Below are 21,505 nucleotides of genomic sequence, written 5' to 3' on the forward strand. Positions count from 1 at the left end.
ACCATGCATTCATGTAGATCTTTATATTCTCTGATATGAATGTTTACTGCAAAATGTGTTTATTAGCAGCAAGAACGTGACATTGAGCACGTAGAGTCAGAGGAGAGCAGAAAATCCAGATACTACACCTACTATTACTCCTATCTTCTTTTTGACCTTAGCAAAATTACACTGAACTTGTGCTACCTCAATTTCCGTAGTTTAAAAATGAGATAGAGGTACTTCATACCCTGTATGATGAAGCTAAATATTTCTTTATATAAAAATGAGAGATCCTTTAGCAAAATTGATTTAATGCAAATAAACTAATGCAATGTTATGGTTGAGAATCTGAACAGAGAGCTATCAAAAAATGCAAAGGCAAACTCCCACAGCAATTATAAAGTAGGTCATAGTGAATGTATGTGTTAATGCACTGAAGGAACATACACTTGCTCAGTCGAAACTGCAGTGGAAATCATGGCTTTAAATCACCTGACATCTGTGAGATCAAATTCTAATGCAGTGGTATAGCCTAAAAGTTTTATTTTCATTTAATAAAACTTTATAACAGATAATGCCATGTTTACAGTTTATTCAATCACTTCTGATACTCTGCTCTATTTATCAGTATGGTTTCCTTCCTTTTATCTTGACAGTGTAGCAACATACATGTAGAACTGCAATGACCCTGTTTCATTTGACAATGTAATATTCTCCATACAGTTGCATTTACTTCATTTTCAGCCTTTTAGAATTACAATAACTCCCATGAAATTAAATGATGAGCTGTTACTATCACAGAAACACCATGAAAAAAACTAGTTTGAAAGCTGGTTAGCAATATATTAGCTATCCAGGCTATCCACAACACAGACATTTTTTAATACTTTTTTTTCTGTAGATCCTAGCTAAGGTTATATTCTCATTCACTCTCCTCTTTACACTTCTATAAATGAGTTTGGGAAAAAATTCTTTAGTAATTTTCAAATAACATAAAGACTGTCAAATGACAGATCTGTCTACTTAAATGGTCAATAGCAGATATTTATAGAGAAAGAACAGAAACAACGCATGAATACTTCCCATGGAAATCATCATTTAAGAACACTCTGAGAAAAAGGTTGTACCAGCATCACTAAATTTAACAGCTTTCTCACTAATTCTCTAATATCTTTTGGAAACAATTTTCATAATATTTTTGTGGTAATGAGCTCTGCACTGAGACAAAGTAGATTTCCTGTTCTTTATCAAAATGCAAAATCTCATTTTCTGGAACAGATATCTGTGACTGTATGAAGTGATAGGTATCTCAATAGAGATGTTTATTCAAAAAACCTGGACCTCTCTCTCAACTGCAGGAAATATACATGCCTATATAGAAAAGCTTATGCGAGTGTATTTTATATATTAACTTCATTTCCAGTATGTGTGATCCTCTGTACGATCCTAGGAAAAACACTTACAATGCACATAATGAGCTTGAGTTATTTAAAACTAAATTATCTTGAAAAAGAGGGGATTAAAATTAAAACTATCTCAAAGACGCACCATCAGCACGGTACTTTTTATGACGTGCCTCTGTGGATTCAGTACATTGCAGAAAGGGAACTCCAAACGCAGTATGTAGCTTAGAACTGATTTCAAAACCAGTAATGTTATGTGCAATCCATATCAGATGAATTGAAACTCACAATTTTCATAAAAGGCTGCTTATTCATCAAAAAGGCCTAAATCCCTCCTTTTTATTTATGAGTGTTGTTTTTTTTTCCCCCAGCGGTATTGTCATTATCTTTCATCTTGTACAACAAATAGGAAGAATCAAAAAAACTACAATAGGTGCTTCTGATGTGAGGATTATGTTTTGTACATACAAATCATTTCCTAAGGGAAATCTAAGTTGCAGGTAAGTAATAGTTGTCTCTAACTTTCTGACCACATAGATAAGATTTGATGGTTAGCCAGTGAGATCTGAAATCTTAGCTTGCACAACTGGTAGCAAAGCTGAGGAATCCTGAATTTTGCTTTAACAATGTAGTCCGGTCATACTTCTATGTAGGCAAAGCAAATCCTTTGCCCCTAATAATATCCCAAAGGGACTTCATCAGAAAGACCAGCAGCAGTACCACATCCACAGGGCCTAAATATTTAGGTTATACTCTCTGAGGTAAAAAGTAGTCACAAAGCCTCCTGCACCCTCTCTCCCCTACAGAGTGGGAACTATTCTTGTGCTGCAGCTGCTAATACTTCTGAAAATTTGCTGTTAACTGAGGGCTGGTTACTTTGGAATCAAAGTACGTTGCAGATACTGCATGAGGATGTGGAATGCCGGTTACATCTACATTCCCTACAACTCAAGCACAGATGCACTATGCAGCCTAGCCAGCCTTTAACACTGCACACAGAACTCCTATGGTGGAATCAGGCAGTCCCCTTCTCCAGGGTCCCTAGCCATCCTTGTTTATTCTTACTTTCCACTTATTCTTTACATTTGAAAAAAAGACACTAGCAAGTAAGAAATTTACTTGCCAGTAGAGAGACAGTTGTTCTCTCGTGCTGTACTAGCCAGACTCCTATTATTCTGTTTCCGATAGAAGAGAGAGATTCCTAACAGAAGCTCATAAGTATGTTGTATTATTTCAACTTAAGATACTTTTGAAGGCACATTACAGAACATTTTGGAGAAAGAAAATGTTTCTTCATAATTTTCCATTGGAAAACTGTTGGTTAAGAGTTGAAAAATGAAAGCGTTCAATTTTTAAGATTAGAACATTCAGATTATGGGATTAGTTTGAAAAAGAATAAAAAGAAGTTTAAGCATTCAGTACCAAGAGAATCTTATCATTGTTAGAGGTGGCTTCAAACATCTATCCTAATAAATAATGTGTGGTCATGCTTGTGATAATGTGAAATTATAAAATTGGCACTGAAGTGAAATTTTATAGAATCACATCTATATATTCTGAACCTAAACTATATTAAAAATCTGATAAATGCATCATTCTGTTCTGACTATCATCTTTATGCATTTTTGGTTTTGCTTTGTTTTGTTTTAATCTTTGAATCCCTAATAGTATTGACAACAAATTCAGCTTGATTTGAGCTGAATTTGTTGTGCGGTGACTACTGCAAAGCTTCTTAACTTTTACACTATAATGTAGTCAATGTATTTATAGTTCCTGAAAATGTCACATGGCAATGTTATGCCAGGGACAGCACATCTCAGAGACTCCTTAAGATGTCTGCATTATTGTGTTCTATTTGTAGAGGCATATTTGTCAGCAGCAATGAAGAAACAGAGCTGCGGCTGCAGCTCTTTCAGTATCATTCAAGCTTATAGTTGACCCAAGGGGATCACATTATGACATCCATATTTAATTTAACAATAAATCATATTTTCAGGGACTACAGTATTGCATTATAACCTCACTGTTTTATGTGCATGGGAATGCAGAAAGAGCAGGCTAGTATGTGTCTACAATGTAGACTAAACAGTTCATGAGAGCAAGGTAAAAGTATAAGTGACAACAATACATAAAAGGTTTTATAACAAATCTTAGAAGTATGAGCAGAAAAAAAGGACACAAAAGCAGTCTAGAAGGAACTGCATTTAACATAAGGTGCATTTTTAAAATCCTCTTAACTGCACCACCTTGCTTACTGTCAGTTTTAGTTCTGCTCTGCACTTCTCATGGCAGTCAGCATTCTCTGTATCTCATTTCCTTTTCTGCTTCATTCAAGTATATTTAAGGAGAAAATTAACACCATCTGAATCTTAAGCTTTACTTATCCCTTTCTTCTAGCAATAATTTCTCTCATTTGCCCTGCATTTTTCACTGTTGACCTTCTAGCTAACTCCAAATTGAATGTTCATATGTTTTCTATTTACTCCCAGCTCTAGTCCTGCTTATTCTCATTTATTCTTGCCTCTCATCTCCCTCTTATTTGCCTCTGCCCATATCACATCACATCATCCTCAACTTCTTTACTTTCTATTCATACTAACTTCAGCTCTCCTTCCACTGCCTACTTCTTACAGCCCTCTGCACTCTAACTTTCATTTACTTCATTTTTTCCTCCCCATCAGCATTATTACTAATCTTCTACTGGCCAGATTATGGAATAACTTCTTTGCTCTTCTCCATCATCTGCCTCTGGCAACAGTTTACCCAGTATTTACATTGCTGTCCTTCATGGACTTTATGAAACCCTATTATCTTTTTTAAAAGGTTCCACTTTCCAAAACTAAGTAGTTTCAATTACCTTTTTATTGGCAGTCTTGATCTTTGGTCTAGATGTCATTCTTAACATATATTACATAAAATTAAGGAAGAGCAACTGTAGTAAAAGGCGATTCATAACTCTGATCCATTCTCTCTTTATACATCTCATCCAGCCTTCTGTTCGTCTTCATGCATTGTATCTAAATTAGATTTTAAGCTCCTTGGGGTAAGAAGACATCATTTTCATTTATCTGTAAAGTACCATGCATGCTTATGGCTCTGTAGAGATGTTAAATATGTATATCCACATTTATTAAAATATTGATGCTTTTATCTACCCATATAGCACAGAGGCAACATGGCAGCATTTAAAAACTACTTTCCATCTTATAACAGCTATAGTGTGATGTATTTGTTGTGGTTCCATGCTGTTCACTCTCTGTTTCCTAGTTCATATTTACATTGCTATTTCCATTCTTATTAACTAATGCTGCCCCCAAAATAAAAATCTCAGTTTTAGTTGACAGCATCAAAATCTTTTTTTTTTTAAATAAAGCATAGGAGTAGCATACAGTGATTTTGTTACTTATTCATATTGTGCAATCACAGACTTAGTGGGTGAAGGCTGTTAAGTAAACGCATGAAATAAAAAGTCTGCTTCGGAGCTCCAAAACCTTTTATTTCAAATAGTCTTGATATCCAAAATTTTAGGCATTTTGCACACCTGCAGTCCTGCTACACATATCGAGGGGCATTGACGTATCTGATTTTCAGAGTACAAGAGTATAGCTCTTTCAGACATTCAAGGTCTCAAAGAGGGAGAAAATATTTTTTGAAAATATTGGCTAACAACATTAACATAAGCAGTACAAGCATGTATTCTAAAAGGCAGGAGGATTTTTAATGCAAACTATAATATTAGAATACATATTAAAATTTTATATTTACAAGTGCAGTCACTAGCTGTTGATGTACTCTTCTTTGTAGTCAGGCATATTTATTTCTCGGTTAGACAAAAAAGTAAGTAAGTATGCCCAAATCCCACAGCAAAATCCACACAAGCTCCTATCATGATCCAGAGCTCATTGCATGAATGAGCCTGTACTAATCATTTCAAAAGTTAGCTCAAAGATAAGGAATTATTGTTGACACTGTACGCAGAGCAATTGAATTGTTCTGCTTCACATAACACTTAATAAATGGTTAAGAATTAAAGCACTGAATAAAGTGAACATTGTTGAATATCCTGTTTTTCAGGATACCTGAGCTGAAAACTTGAAATGGGTTGCTTATTCGTGGGTCAGTTTGTAGGGAGTGGATATAAGAAACTGTTTACTCCAAGCATCAGGAGAGAAGTTATATGGGGATAAAGTTACTGGCATTTCTTCACAGGATGCTTTACAGCTGATGGACTTAATATTTATATTATCTTTGTATACAGAGACCTGTTTCATTCAGTGGCGCACTGTGTTTATTGCTGCATAAACAAATAGACATAAATAAAACATAATGTTAAAGCAAAAACCTAACTAAGCCTGGGTAGAGTTGCAATGAATACAATCAGACCACACATGTTTAAAAACTTTGTTAGACTGAATGAATGGCAAAGTCAGTCTCATTTTACCTGAATGTTGATGTTTATGCACCAATATATGTACAATCTCAAAGCTAGTCACCCTCATTACCTTACTGTGCATGAATAGATATGCACTGAATGGTGATTCATCTGACTGACTTTAAATGTTTACTTCAGGATAAGACGCTGTACATTGTAGAACAACTAGATTTGAAATTAAACCTATTAAAATGCTTATTAAATTCTTGATATCTTCTTCAGAGAAAATCAAATCCAGACATCCTGTCCACAAGGTAAATAAACCAAAGTCAATAGCATGACTTAAACACAAACCCATGATAATCCACGGAGATTAATTTTTACTCCATGACAAAACTACTCTCCAGATACGGCTTAGGGTCTGATATGGCACAGCACAGGAACAGCTGTCCAAGGCAGCGAGAATGTGGTATACCTGCTTTAGACAGAAGCAGACCCTACCAATTGGCTTCAGAGACAAAGAATGGTCTTTTGCATCCTCTATTCAGCTGAAGAAACAGTTAACAGGCACGGTTGTCAAGTCTAGGTTGTGACTTTGAATAGAAAGGATGAAAACAGAAAGGTAGTATTTAAATGACCATTTAAATTAAGGTAATGAAATAAAAAATAGAAACAGCAGAAATAAAAAAAGAATCAAAAGGAAGGTAGAAGAATGACTACAAAAACTATTAAACAAATACATGACATTCATGACTGTGATCACTTTGGACAAATGTGACAGGAAGACTGGCTGAACCAGTATTTTAAAATATATTTTACTTGATACATAGAGAGATGACCTCCTCCCTGTAAATTACATCAGAGAATGCTCCCAGCAGAAGGAAGGTAGAAATGGAATTTCCAGAAGCTCTCAAAAATCGACCAACTATGTTTCTATCAAAGTCAATAGTGAAGAAGCTTCTAAAAAAAACACAAAAACATGCCAGTACTTAACACTGTTACCCATCCTTACATAAAGGCAAAAGCTGAGCTATAAAGGCTTGTAGCCCTGTGCAGGAATGAATTATTGTACGGACCTCATTCCACATGGGACGTCACATTCTGTAAGGGTATTGTCAGACATAATGGTCAGTTTTTCAGGTGCGCTCAATTTCACATCCTGCACAATGATAAATGTATGATGAGCACTTCTGAAGATCAGTGTGGTTGCTTTGTTCAATTAATGGTCCTAGAAAACTGAGTTTAGAAGTAATGCATGTATGGAGCACCTTTTCATCTGTTTCCATCCCAAGATGGGGAAACAAGATTAAAACTACTTGCTTTCCTTTCTGCTAAACATTTTTTTTTTCTAATGACATCACTTTACTCTGATTTACATGAGTTTTAGCTTCAAGAATCATTAGTCGTTGCTGAATGCAAATAAGCACAAAGGAAAATTATATAAAGTTAGAACAACTGATCTTTCAGCATCTTAAATGGTACCTTATAAAATTTCCTGTAAATTCTGCATGAAATACTCCCATTGTTGACTGTCATCAAGTGGAGCAGGGTCACTTTGGGAAAACCCATTCTCAGTGATGTAAATTAGAGGGTTATTATATATATCCCAGAACAAGAGAGCAGAAGTTTTATTCAGAACAGATGTAAGAAAGCCCATAAAATCAGATGCATTACCCTCTATCTTTTCTAAGCTAAAACTAAAACTAGTTTTCATCAAATTGCACTGACCCCATTAACTTAATTTTCCATGAGCTGACCTTTTATGACTAACAATGGAAAAGCAAAACTGTGCAAATATCCATGAAGACAGTGAAATGACTTATTTTAATGAGAAGTCTAAAATATCTTTCCTGCATTAGCATCTGCTTATTGTGACTGCTCCTTAACCCCTTGGTACTGGCAGTCACCAGAAGTCCCATTGCCAGGAGTAGATCAATGCCAAGAATGCCTTACTGCTGGCATCAGAAAGGTAATTTTTGGAGCTGAAAAGATGATAAAACACTGGTATTTCTTTTCAAACTGTAAAATAGTTATCAAGTATAAAGGCAATAGGAAAACAATAAGGCTTCTCCTTCTTATAGCTAGCAAGCAAGCATTAAATTAAGAATCCCAAGGTGTCTTCTTTATTTATATCTTATACAATATCTTATGCCATCCAGATGGACTCCTCAAAAGAAAACAAATCACCAATATTATTCATTGGATTCTCAGATCCCCTTACTGGGCAGCTAATAGTGGTTAAATGGTCCTGTGAGCCTTATGTCATACTTTGATATAACACAGAAGTCAGTGTAAACCCCATGGTACTTCAGCCAGCCACAAACTCCCAGTTGCAGCATTATTTGCTCATCCTCACATGCCATTGAGACACTTAGCCTCTAGTCTGTGTTTTCTTGATCTTATGTGAAATAGTCCACAGCAAAGAGGTTAGCAGTACACAGGGCCTTCATTTTTAACTCTTTACTAAATTCTAGAAGCCTTTGAAATCGTAACCCTGAACTAAACATGTAGCAGGACTCCAAAATGGCTGGATATTCACCGTAAATAAATACTGTTCTGACAAAGCTTTTAAGGTAAAGGACAGGTACCCTTCAGTTGCCTTGTGGTTTGATACAGAATTTGTAGAGATGCTGCAAATCTGAGTTTAGAGCTATAGGCGCAGGTCCACATTGTTTTCTCTAATTATCTTATCGTAACTGTGCCAGGCTTTAGCATAAGCTTTTATCAAATTATGAACTGCCTTGTAAGTTCTGGTACAAGGTTCTGTTGTAGCAGAGGCTATACCTTTTCCACAACCATGTATAGCAACAACATAAGGCTCATTAATGATCCACAGCTTCACTCAGTCTTCAAATGCTTTGCAGCAATATTTTGCATAAATTATCAAAGGTCTCAATGATCTTTTCAGATCTCCATCCACCTTCATCTTCTAAAAACTGAAGTAAGTCAAAGCAATACAGTGAACAGGATGTCATTTGCCAGGTTACTAATTATTTTGCTGTAATAATTCACTCCTGAAAATACTGAAAAAAATAAAAGGGTTAACTTATTAAATTTATTACATTTTAACACGTAAAGAAACCTCACTGCACATTTTTCTCTGTTATGAGATGCAAAAATTCTCTCTCAGCTGGATGCTGACTACTGTTACAAGACCCCAGAGCTGGCAAAAATGCTCAGCACACAATGCGTTTCATTCAGGCACATAAAATGAAATGAGGATGCAAATTTTCAAAATAGATCAGTGGACAGCAATTCCCCAGGAGAAAAATAATTCTGATTGGTGCTGGTCACATAAAATATAATCCTTTCATTTTAATGCCTGAATGGCAGGCTAGCTGCATGAAAAAGACCAAAATGCATTGGAAAAATCCTGACACAAGAGTTGGACAGGTAGATTTCTTCTAATGAAAGAATTTCTCTTCTTGAGAAGTGTATATTTTACAAAGTTTAGTGCCATATTCAGCAAGGTAACTAAGCTGATCTTTTATGATTTGAACTTGGTTTGCTGGTAAGCTGCTTCCTCTAGGCTGTTATTTTCTCCATCACTCTCCATGCCAACATCAAGACAAAGAAGACACTACCAATGCATTTAATGTCTTGCAATGATGCGAATTCAATAATTTCCTCATTGGATAGTGCAACTTATCAGATCTATGTGAGATTATGGCTTTTCATGGAGCACTGGTATATTTTAGAGTTTAGGGTGCTGGTCTACTTAACTACTAGCTTGAATGCCTTGGCAATAGTTTATCCAAGAAACCAACTTCTTTCCTTTTACACCACCATTACACAGACTGCTCAATCTTATTGGTACCAAGAAGGATTTAGCTCACCTCTCTAAAATCTCATGACTTCCAACTCTCTTGTCCCCCCTTGATAAGACAGAGTTCAGCCATAATCTCTTGTATGCACTGTTAAAAGAGGCCAGCACTGGAGATGCATTTCTAGAGGCTTAAGAGGAATTCACCTTCTGTTCAGATTTGGAAGTAGTTGACATGAATATGTTTCCTAAAGGACTATTTTTATGCTGCTCAGAGTTCACTGCAAGTTTAAATATCAAAATACCTTAAGCTCTCACATAAGCATTTTTAATTTTACTTAAATCCAAACATAGCTACATTCCTTTTAAGCCTTCTGAAAATATTAGATATTGCAAAACATATCAGACGCTCTGGTTCAAAGAGTATCAATTAGTATGTTCTTTTACTAGAACTATCTGGTTTAGTGAGGTAATTGGAAAAGGCCAACAGTTGTCCTGCATTACTGTTTATTAAGCCAAGAGGCTCCATCCAGGAGTAGTTCTCCATCATGCTGGGCTAATGTAGAAATCAGTCAGCTTTTGCTTCAGAGACTTGGGCTAAATATGTCAAAGTGTTAAAGAACCTTAGTGGGTCCTAGACTCCCAAATATCCTAAAAAGACATACCTGCTTAGGAAATGTCTGTCCTGAGGATATGTTGCAATGAAACTCCAAACTGAAAAATGCTTACTAAAGTTGAGAATGCAGTAGAAAGGAGGAAGAAAGAATAAACTGCACAGGTTAACAAAACATAGGCATAGAAGACTGTGGATGGTTTGTATTATTATTACCAATGTAAAAACCAAAGATTTTTTTAATCCAAACACGAAACTGGTTCATTAATAGATATGTCTGTATTATATTGTACTATATATTTCCAGAGGTTTGTAGGTTCAGCTTGGTGTGTATTGATATTTTAAAATGTCAGCAGAGAACCCTGCACTAACTTCTCCTTAAAAAGACAATAACAGACTTCAAATTATCCTAACCTCAAGTTAAATCTTAAGGATTTGTGTCAAATGGCTTTTTTTTAACACAGCATACACTGCAGCAATCAATTAAGAACCCAGTATTAAGACAGTGACTTCTTGTAAACAAACATGCATACACATCTTTTAGCAAAGAAAGACTCAATAAGTTTGTTTACCAAGTAATTCACAATAAATATCACAGGTAGGTTGCTTTTCTGTCTGAATACAGCACCAGAAGAACACAAATTCTCAGAAGACATGTATGTGAGTCTCAGAATGCACCCACATAAAAAGATAAGGAATCTATCAGAACTGTAATTTTTGATAATTCTTGCAGTTTGCAACCCATTTAGTGTATAACCAGTTTGTTTCTGTTACGTTTTAACAGGGACCCATTTGACCTGGTTGTGTGTTAACTGTTGCTGAAGGAACTGCAAGGTTTACTCCATAAATTGATTGGGGAAGCACAACAAAAACAACAAAAACCTTCACAGGTGCAGGATCCTGTTCTACCACACTGGGAGTCATGCTTGTCTGGGGGTTTTCTATTCTAATAATAAATAATAGGTGTTTCTATTCTAATTTTCAGAGTAGCGTGATTTAGTTTTTACGGCTATATTTGTGGGTTATCTAAAAGCAGAAATACAGAAGAAAACTTTCTTCCAGGAAAGCATATAGATAAGAGATTTTTTGGAGACACACCAAAATTACGGGATTACAGACATTAAGGAGCACTTTATCACTGGAAAATGAAGGATTATTGTTTTCTCCTTGCTATTGTTTTTCTCTCCCCATCTTGATTCCCTGTCGTAATGCTGAAGTGAGGCAAAACATGCAACTCTCCAAGACCTAACAGCCCCATGGCTACTGCTTCTGTCGTCCTCCACATCTGCACCCAGTGTTTAGCAGCTAACATATTCTGCTCAGAACGGCTTCTAGGGCACAAATAACACTGCTAAAATACTTCAAAAACAAACTCAGTGTAAGTCTTAACCTAAAATCAGACACGCCCTACAGCTTTGCTGTTTTAGAAGCCCTCACACCCACTGAGTTGGAAACAGAATGGTTTTAAAGGTTTTCAAATGTCCTCTGTTTTAGGTGTGAAATTGGTAAGGAATCTCTTGGTGTGAATGATTTTATTTGAAAGGACATTGCTCTAAGCTTTCTAATTCTTCACATGCTCTTTGCAAAAATGTTTATATAGAAGATGATGGCCTTTCCATGCTAGGCAGCTACAATTGCTTCAACAGATCACTGCACAAGAGAAGTGAACTCCTGCCTAATGAAAGCTAACCTACTTGGAGTTTCTCCAGTGCCCTTTCGCTAAATGTAAAGTTCATAATATTAATCAGGCAACTGCTTATACTACAGATCAAGCGAACATTTTCTGAAATTACAGCTGAATTTTGTCAAAATGTTAGCTTCCCTTACCAAGTGTCTACTTGCTTTCTCCCACTCTGACATCCAAGAATCAAAAGCCTGTTCAGTGGGCTGCTCAGTGGTGTTGCACAGTGCCTGCAGCACTAGCTGAAGGAATATCAGGACAGGGAAGAAACCACAAGGACTCAGCCAAATTTAAACTCAATGTGCCACAAAAAAACATTCCAACGGAAGATCAAGCTGTGCTAGTAAAAGTGGGCCACATATTGTAAACTTTGGTAGCAAAGGGAAGGCTTCCATTCAAGCCTCTACAGGATGCTGGCACAGTTTTTGCAGTCATGCTCTGCAGGGAAAATGGCTGGTTGGTCTGTTTACAGCAGATCCCCCAGCCCCCCCATATGAATTCCTGAAACAAAGGCTCCTTCACTCTCTGGTGAGAAATGTAATCTGCAGGATGCAGAGGACAGACTGCTGCCTCTTCAACAGCCAAGCTCTCCATGACCAAAATCTGCAGAAGAATATTGCTTCTACTTCTCAGCACAGATCAGGATAACTTGACTGACATTTTCTAAAAAATCCTTTCCCTTTGTAGCCTTCCATCTTTGCAAGCTTCAAAACAGTGAAAGAAAGGAATTAAAAGAAAGGAATTACCAAGGTAAAAATTGCCCCAGAAATGCAGAGCTATATATTTTCGTGATAGAACTGAGATTCAGAAGAGGAGACAGAGCTGAGATTCAGAGGTTCATCTAAATCTACTTTGCTTTTGTTTTTCTTGGAACATTATCCTCCCAGCATAAAGGAGACCTCAGCCAACTGCTTTGATTCTCCTTTCTGATTCAGTTTTAGTTGCTTTTATACTTCACAATTCTCTTTATTTCTTCTTTCTTCCATTCCTTATTTTTTTTTTTGCAGGGAAAACTGCCATTTCCTTTCTTTTCCCAGTAAGTCATCTTCATCTTTTCACCAGTCTTAGCCAATGGAATTAAAATTAAATCAGATGTGCAACAGATTCTACACCTGACATCAAGCAATCCAGCTGGCTTGTTTATATATTGTATCCCTTTATACTTAGACTTTTACATTGCCTGTTGAGATTGTGAGAATTCTTCTCTTCAGAGCAGGGGCTGGCTTGTGTTTGTCACAGACATAGCTCCTAGCTGAGCCAAAAGAATCCCCTCTAATGTTCTAAAGAAAATATCTGGAAAAATTATGTCCCTCTTATTCTAAAACAGTATGAAGTTCATTACATCAGAGTATACTGATAACCTATCTAAATGTATTTGCCAAATAAGAGACTTCTCTATTGTAAGCCATCCAAAAATATCCTCATGGCTAGGATTCTTGTAACTAAAAACATTCTGATGTAGCAAAATAATTTAGAGTCACAATTAAACTGATGTAAGCAAAAATACATAGGAAACATAATACTAATCCTATCCCAAAAGATTGTGCTATCCAAAGGGATCTAGAATATTAATTAGTAAGTTGTTGCAAACCTATAAAAAATCATCCCATAATTACTCTGAAAAAAGTTGCAATTTCAAAGCTACACTGCAGAATAGCATACTGGATTAATTATGCCAGACTGCAGCAATAACCTTGAATTAAAGCTGCAACCTTCTATTTTTAAGAAACAATTGCCTTTCTGGTTGATGAAACCTGTCGTCCCATCAGGTAACAGACGTGACCAGGAAAGAGAAAAGCGATAATGAGTCAATCCAAGCTGTTTGATACATTTCAAATCTTCCTCCCACAGAGTGTAGCTGCCACAAGCTACATCACCAGTCTGGTTCTTGAAAACTCGATCTCCTCCCTGATGGGTGAATGTGTCCCAGACATTAAGGCCCCTTCCATCTGTATTCCAGCCTTCTGCTTGAAAAACAAAACTTGGTTGTTACACTTTTGACATCAAAAAGCATATGTTGAATGTAAATATTTATCACAAAGTAGGCACAAGAACCTCAGAATCTTAAGAGAAAATCGAGTGGTATTCCCTTCCCCCTCCTCACATCTTTTAAAGAAGCAAGGAACTTTCAAGCATTAGTATATATTTGCATTAGGTTTTGCATTTATTCATATTTTTGCTTGCTGCTAATTATTTGAAAATCCTGTTTCTAAAAGCACTCAGAGTTCTGACACACTTCATATTTCCTTAGCCAAAAATCTGATGTTTGCAACTCTGGAGATACTACAGGTTTTCACAAAGGGCATTTTCTAACACAGCTTCCATCCATAAATGTAAAAGATCAGTCCATATCAAAGAAAGCCTTCAGGGTATGAGAAATACATCCAACAAATAGGCACTTATGGCTTTCTAGATGTCCTTTGAAAATCCTGACAGTCTGTTAAAAAGAAAGGAATGCCATTATGAGCTATGGCCCTAGGCATATACAAGCTGAATTAATAACACAGCTCTGCAAAACTTCTGCTTTTTGCCTAGCCAAACGTTCACAGAAATGAATTTTAAATGTTCAAAATCCTTGCACCATTTTCTTCACTCTCATAGACTGGGGAAATTTCTTTGCAATTCCAAAACAGACGCAGTGAGATTATCTTTAAAATATTCAAAATCTCACTGTTGTTTCAGATTACACATTCTTAACATTACATACTACTGAAGCCAAACAGATGTACCTTCCTTCCTGATGAGCTTCTTTGTCTTTCCAGAGCAATGCTGTAGCAGAGGTAAACATTCCATTTTTCATGTGGAGAGCTCTGTAAACTTAAACTCCTGCAAAGTGTGATTTTATCATAAAATTCCAAATGACTCCAAAATGGCCAACCACATTTAACAGCAAGATTTTTCAGAGCTCCAGTGAATGCACTGTTACAGGGTTACTCTCTAAAAACTAAAATGACATTGTGTGTTAAAATCACGTATAAATTAAATATCAGTTGGGTTGTAAGATTAATAACTATATAATAGCTACATATCAATCCTCAATAAAAGTGTTTTAATAATCAATTAGTATCATAGAAATTAGAGATGGAGGAGAACTATTAGGAGGTCATTGAGTCCATCCCCTGCCAACGCAAGATTGCTCCCTTAAGTATATTCAGTACTTAATACACATCTGTCTTATTAAATCTAGGTTTAATGCAAGGTTAAGCATATTGAAGACACTTAATTTAAAGCATTACTAAAATTTGTAATATCCCTTCTGTAACCTAGCTTTTCAAAGATCATTGTCACATTTCATGTTCTTACAGAATTTTATTGCAGCACATGAACGCTGATACATTTGGTTGGTCAGTCAATTAAACTCTTATGTGGGACAACCTTTAAAGTAGGTCAAATTTTAAATCCAGGCAGCTTGAGTTTCTCTTAATCTCAGATTTTATCATAGACCTTGTGCTCTGCATTTACGCTCCTCAGAAATATACCATGCTAGGAGTTTTTCTATCCTGCTTTTGATTTTAAATGTGCCTGCAAAAAGAAATTTCCGAGGAGTACATGTAATAAAAATTAATAGTAGTTCTTTTGAGGTACTCAGAATTTGGAAGCCCTTAAGAGCAAGCTTCCTGCACCACATCAATGTGCTACAGCTCCTTTTCACCACAGTGGGGTGAAGGGGAGACAAAAGCTCCCAGTCTGGGCAGCTAAGACACTTTCATTTAAGAATCAGTAGCTAGCGCAAATGCTGCACCATCGCTTTCTTGCCTGCCTTCCTCCAGCAAAGGAGATGGGTGAGAGGGGAAAGCACTTGATTTTGAGCATCCTGACGGTACTTCTCTGGTGATCATTAGCCACTATAAAGCCCCGACTGGGGCTGTGGCAAACCAACCCACTTTTAAGCATCCCTTGTCTCATTCAGCGAGCCTCTCTGTACAGTGTGGAGCACCCAATCTAGCTAAATAAAGTGTAGGAAGCAATCTAGCCCAGGCAACAGAGAACTCGACACACACTAAGTTATCCAGCTGAGCCACAATTACCCTGCACAGAGCTCTGCTCTGCTTCAGCTAGCTTCAATGAACTGAGCCTGCACCTCTAAGCTTGCTCAGAAACCTTGATGCTGTGCTGCAGCTCTTACTGTAGACGTACCCTGAGTTTTAGTGAGCTTCGGGGCCAGGAAAAACACTGATGGGGAACTGATTTTACATTTCAAATACATATGGGAGGCTTAGCTATCATATCCTTACATATTAGAATAATACGTCAACAAATGATGAATACAATGATGAACATGATGAAACATGTGATGCATGTTCCCCATTCTCTGCAATTATCACAATGGAATAAGATAAAATAATTTTTCTTTTAAGTGGAGCTAGTGAAGCAGGGCTATTACTGATCAGATTATTTGAGTTTTCATGTACTTTGCAAGTTTGCTCTTCCTCTAACTCTGCTGTGTTTTCGTCCTTCGGTGTGAAATTTTCTTGGCTTTGTCTCTGCCCAAAAGTTAAAATTTTGTTTGAATTAATGTAGCTCAGCTATTTGGCATATGAAAGAAGTGAAGAAAACCACTTTTACCATTACAAGAATTTTTTGAAACTTTACTCTCTCTTCCAAAAAAAAAAATAATAATAATAATCAAGCAGAGAGTTGAAATTTAGCATAGAAATGGCCCTCAGTACGAAGAAGTGCCTTTGAGTGTTCTGGTGCAAATTGATTTTGATTTGACTGAGTCATGAACCTCTGAAATCTGCACTTTGAGCATGGAGAGTACAATTGATATGATTTTTTAACACTTTGAAATATACAGAGCGAATAAGGTTGTGCTGTGCATAAATACATAGCTGAGAGTAAAAAAAAAAAGTAAAGTAGCCTATCAGCCTTTGCCTCATCTACTGTGGATCTTGTGATACATGCAGCAACCAAGTTTGGACTCTACAAGAACTATTGCTTCAATCACGCTGCCTTTAAGTCAAAAGCTGCACAGTTTCCACAGCTTTCAGGAGGAGGAATTCCCTGTTGAGTTTCTTACTTCAGTGGGAAAGGGGTCATTTGAGTACTGTCTAGACCACATTATAGATTTTTTTTTAACATCTCTCCCATTCAGAAGCCTTAGGAAAGCTCATTAAAAATACATTAAGAGAACATTATAGTTGCACTTCCAGCCACTCAAAAGGCAGGAAATTATAATGTCCTTCTGTATGCACACACAATTCACATTTTAAGAATTAGTTAGCAAAGCTCTGCGCGTTGCTGGACTCGAGTTAGGATCTGGCCCAGAATATTGATTCCCAGGGAAGACTGGGCTGTTCAGGCCATTAGGTGAAATGAGCAGAGCTCGTTAAAAGGTTCCAGGCATGGGTAAGTATTCTCACTTTCAGCAATACGCAAGAACTAAAGGCTACATCCTCAAAGACAATTTTAGATCTACAGCTCCCATTTAGGCACTGAAATCAATGGGAGCTGAGTGCCAGTATGCTGCAGGGTATAATATGAGAAAATCAGATCTATATGTATTTTAGTGGTCTCTAAACACACATTTGTGAAGAGAGAAAGGTTGGGGGCTTACAGCTGTCAGTGTCCCTGTACCTTATGGGTTTGCATTCCCTACTCTGCCACATAGATTTTTACCATGCTGGGCAAACTGCTTTATCGGTGCCACCATTCAGTTTGGAACATGACACCTGCTCGGGGGTCTCAGTAAGTCCTGCTGTTAAACTCCCAGCTCTCTGTTTTTCACATTCCTTGAATTCCTCACTAAGGACTCCCGTGAGTACAACGTCTGACTAGTCAGTTCTCCTGTTCTGTTTTGGAATAGCCAATAGCAACCTTCCTAAATTAATTCTAGAGTATGGAAATGAGAGCTAATGGGAACATTACTTATTTCTTTTTTTTTGCCTTCTTTTTTTCCTTCTCTTTTTTCCCTCCACTCTCAGTAAGTAGTGGAATGTTCCTTCCCATTTCCATTTCCTAGCCATACGTTTCTGAGATTTGTAAAATCTTTTACCCTCCTCTTATTGCTCAGACCAGAAGCATTTAAATGGAAGTGCTACATGTATTTGCATTTGATATAGCATCTACGCAATGAAGGAAAGATCTCTCCTTCCTGGATCTTGACTTCTCATTCACTTGAAACTTCCATAACAATTTGGCATTTAAAAATTGACACCTTCAATTTGATATGCTGCTGTAGCTGTACCCCAAGCAAATCCATCTGGAAAAGCAATATCCTCTGGCAGCAGCTGCAGAGGACAGGCAAATACACAGCATTATGTGATGCTATGGAGATGTGGGCTTCATTTGCAGACAACAGCTTCTGGCTCGATCACTCTTCCACTTGTTACAAGCAGATTCTATACTGAAGACAAAAATAAACCCTGTGCAGCTTCACAGGGTGAAGGGTAAGCTATGCACTTTGCATATCTCAGGATTAGAGCAGAGAGGTTCAGTCACTAACAGTGGAAGTGAAGAAGGCAGCAGTGGAAAAGCCTACAGTGGTCACGGTGAAAGGGCTTCACCAGCACATGGCATCAGCACGCAGAGCTGGTGCCTCTTCACCTCTCCCTCTCCCCCCACTGCCAAAGGGCTTTGTGGACCCTTAACACAAAAAGCAGCATCACATATATATATTTTTCTCTTCCCACACCAAACAATTGGCCTGTCCATGCTGTAGTGGGTGAGAAAGGCTGTTGTAGCCACTACGTGTTTAGCAATGGAAATCTCTGAGTAGAAGAGGAAGGTTTATGTGGGAGTACAGGCAGAAGAGCTCTTTCTCCTTCCTTAAAGTCTTGAAAATACTCTTTTTTTTTTTTTTTTTTTTTTAAATAGAGCAGCAACAACAACCTTATGGCATGTGTGCCAGGACAAACATCTGCAGAACAGCCCCTGGGTCCTCTTCTCTGCCTCTTGTCAGTGCTGTACCTGCTGCCATGTCACAGGCTGAGCAGGAAGCAGCCACAGGAGAGCTGAGCAGTAACAAGTGGGATGGGCTGAAAGGAGATGACTGTCCCTTTCCAGCAGACTGCAACACCTGGCACACTAGATGGCACTACTGCAATTTTTATTATTATTATTTATCTTTATTATTATTATTTTGAGTTAGAGGAGTTCTGTTCGATTTATTATGCTACCAAAGCCACACTGCTTTTACCAAGGTCAGTATTTGCACTAATTTGACTGTCAGATGATAATGCACACACTTCTGAAAAATACACACAACTTAAGAGTCAACTTATTAGGATATGAAAATATTTGCAGAGATGCAAAGAAGCTGCTTTAAATCCGAAGTGCACATTACAGAACCAGACAGTGCAGATGCAGTGCAAAATGAATCAGGCTTTCACAGCAGGCATGCGTTTCCTCAAGTGTCTTTCAAAGGAAAGGTAAAAGCTCCATGAATACAAAGGAACAAAGAGGGAAATGAGGCACAACACACCAACTCATTCCCAAAACACACAATGATGCATAGTGTAGGCAGATATACCCCTTACACATTACATAGAGATGACTGAAAACTGGTGCAATTAATGGGTTAATGTTCTCTGTTGGAATCAGTCTCCTCAGGCTTTCATATGCAAGCAGGTAACCATTGGACAGCTAACAGTAAAACCAACTGGGGATGTCTTAAACCATGATTAATAGGTATTAATGAACCATAGTAATTATGCATGTTTTTTACATCATTAAATGTTATTGGTAGGTACTTTTTAAAACCTAAGTGACATTAATTATTTTCCCAGAAAATCATACAATTCAATTTCACAAGAGATATAATAAATATGTAACTCAGTAATATGGGGGAAGGGGCAGGCAGGAGATTGTAGCAATAAGAACCCAATAAAAAGTTTTTTAAAAATGTTTAACAATAAAAACAAGGCTAAAAAGTGTCACTGATGATTCCCAGGCATGAATCAACAGAGACAGAGATGGATTTTAAGAGAGATTGAGTGGGAGGAAGATATTCCATAAGCAGTCTGGTCTGGGGAAGAGTGAACAAAATTTGCCTCAGAGGTTAAGGCAGATTCAGAGTAACGAGATAGCAGACTATGTCAGATAAGTAGGCAGATACTGAAAGATGCAGAGCTTCAAAATTCAGAGAAGCTGAGTTTATAGCAGCTAATCTCCAACTCTTCTGGCAAACCAATTCCTATATTTGTGACCCCATTTTGGGTTGCGTTTCTGGACTCATGAACTCATTTCTTGTTGCAGAAGTGGGACTTGCAGTCATATCTCCATTAGACCCACTCTGTGCCATGGTCCTCAGGGTGTGTGCCTGGCGCCTCACCAAGCCTTATTTCTCTGGCAATTTTCCCCACATATAGTAAGCAGCCTCATCTCACCCTAAAATTCAGTGATTCACTGCTCCATTGTTTTTTCTAACACTTACAAACACAAAACTATAAGAGAAGTCAGTACTACCTAGATGTAATATTTTCCATACAAGATTTAGTTTAGTTTAGGGTTTTTTTTATCTGTTGTTTTTTTAACATTTGCACTGACACAGACTATATGTAATTAAAAGAGCTCAATTAAGGTATTCCTAGGAAAAACTGAGCAGTTCTTAGACATCGAAGTACACTTGGATAAAGATATTTTTGGCAAGTCAATAAAAATCAAGAGTAATTGGGTCCGATGCTAAGAGTTGGCAGCCCATCTTTATAAAATGCTAGGCTTTATACTAAGGAGAAAGGTGAACAGGTCTTGGTGCTGGGCCCTTAAAACACATGGGATTAATTATTATCAGAGCAACTGTTTGTTGTCAAGATGGGTTCTTCCTGACTGAAACTCTGTTTCCTATCTACATATTATAAATATGTTTAATAATATTTACTATGCAATTTAGAAATTGGTCTTTGGAAGTACGTATCTCTGAAACAGTTGAAGATAGAAGTTCACATATTTTGCAAGTTGTCTTTGAAACTGCTGCTCATAAATTTAGCTTCCATTCCTGGCAACATAATGGAACAGCTATTGAGAAAAAAAATTACTAAAACACTTTGAAGTGTGCCAGACAAAGTTGATTTTTTTAATGGTAATACAAAACTAATGAATGTGCAGCAGAAGTTATACTGTTGTGTGTCTGAATAGTAGCAGTACACAGTTTTCTTCAGGACATTTTAGCACCAAGCTTAGCTGTTCTCAATTACATTACAGAGACCGTTTCCACCTTGCACTGTTGCTGCAGCAGAGGACTCCTAACTTTGATCATCTAAATTGAGCCTTAATTAAAACCTTCTACTGGACTGTTGATTAGCCTTTCTTCTCCCATCTCCCATGTGTCAAAATACTGTTCCCAAGCTTAGATCAAATTGGAAATGAACTCTCATGTTGACTGAAATGAAGGGTGATGACAAACAATGAAGGGTAATGATAAACAATAACTTTGAAGGGAGGTATTTAGTGCAGTACACAGAGATTAGTACTACTTCTGATCTCGTTTAATAGCTTCAATAATGAGCTAGAAGAGGGAGTAAATTGTACATTAATGAAATCCACAGATCTATTAAACTAGGAGGAGCTGAGCATACTGCTAAAAATGGAGAAATAATACAAGGAGTCATGGCAAGATTAGAAACACAGGCAGAATATTGAAATGAGATTCAGTTTAGAAAATAGAATAATAATATTTGGGTAAAAAAAAAATCAACAGATGGTTACAGGTATAAACCTGGAGACATGTAATGCTAGATGAGATTTAAAGTAG

The 21,505-nt window shown here is 37.1% G+C and overlaps 1 protein-coding gene across 1 annotated transcript in view; it reads right to left on the reverse strand.

Moving 5' to 3' along the window:
* Positions 7,241-21,505, reverse strand: part of LOC110398129 (cytosolic beta-glucosidase-like) — a 21,937-nt gene continuing 7,672 nt past the window's right edge. The window contains 7 exon segments of the mRNA XM_021395510.1: positions 7,241-7,364; positions 8,027-8,102; positions 8,542-8,635; positions 8,637-8,721; positions 8,723-8,771; positions 13,551-13,778; positions 17,972-18,044. Coding sequence (XP_021251185.1) covers positions 7,241-7,364; positions 8,027-8,102; positions 8,542-8,635; positions 8,637-8,721; positions 8,723-8,771; positions 13,551-13,778; positions 17,972-18,044 — 729 coding nt within the window.

The sequence above is a fragment of the Numida meleagris genome, chromosome 4, assembly GCF_002078875.1.
Source record: "Numida meleagris isolate 19003 breed g44 Domestic line chromosome 4, NumMel1.0, whole genome shotgun sequence".
NCBI classification, from domain to species: Eukaryota; Metazoa; Chordata; class Aves; order Galliformes; family Numididae; genus Numida; species Numida meleagris.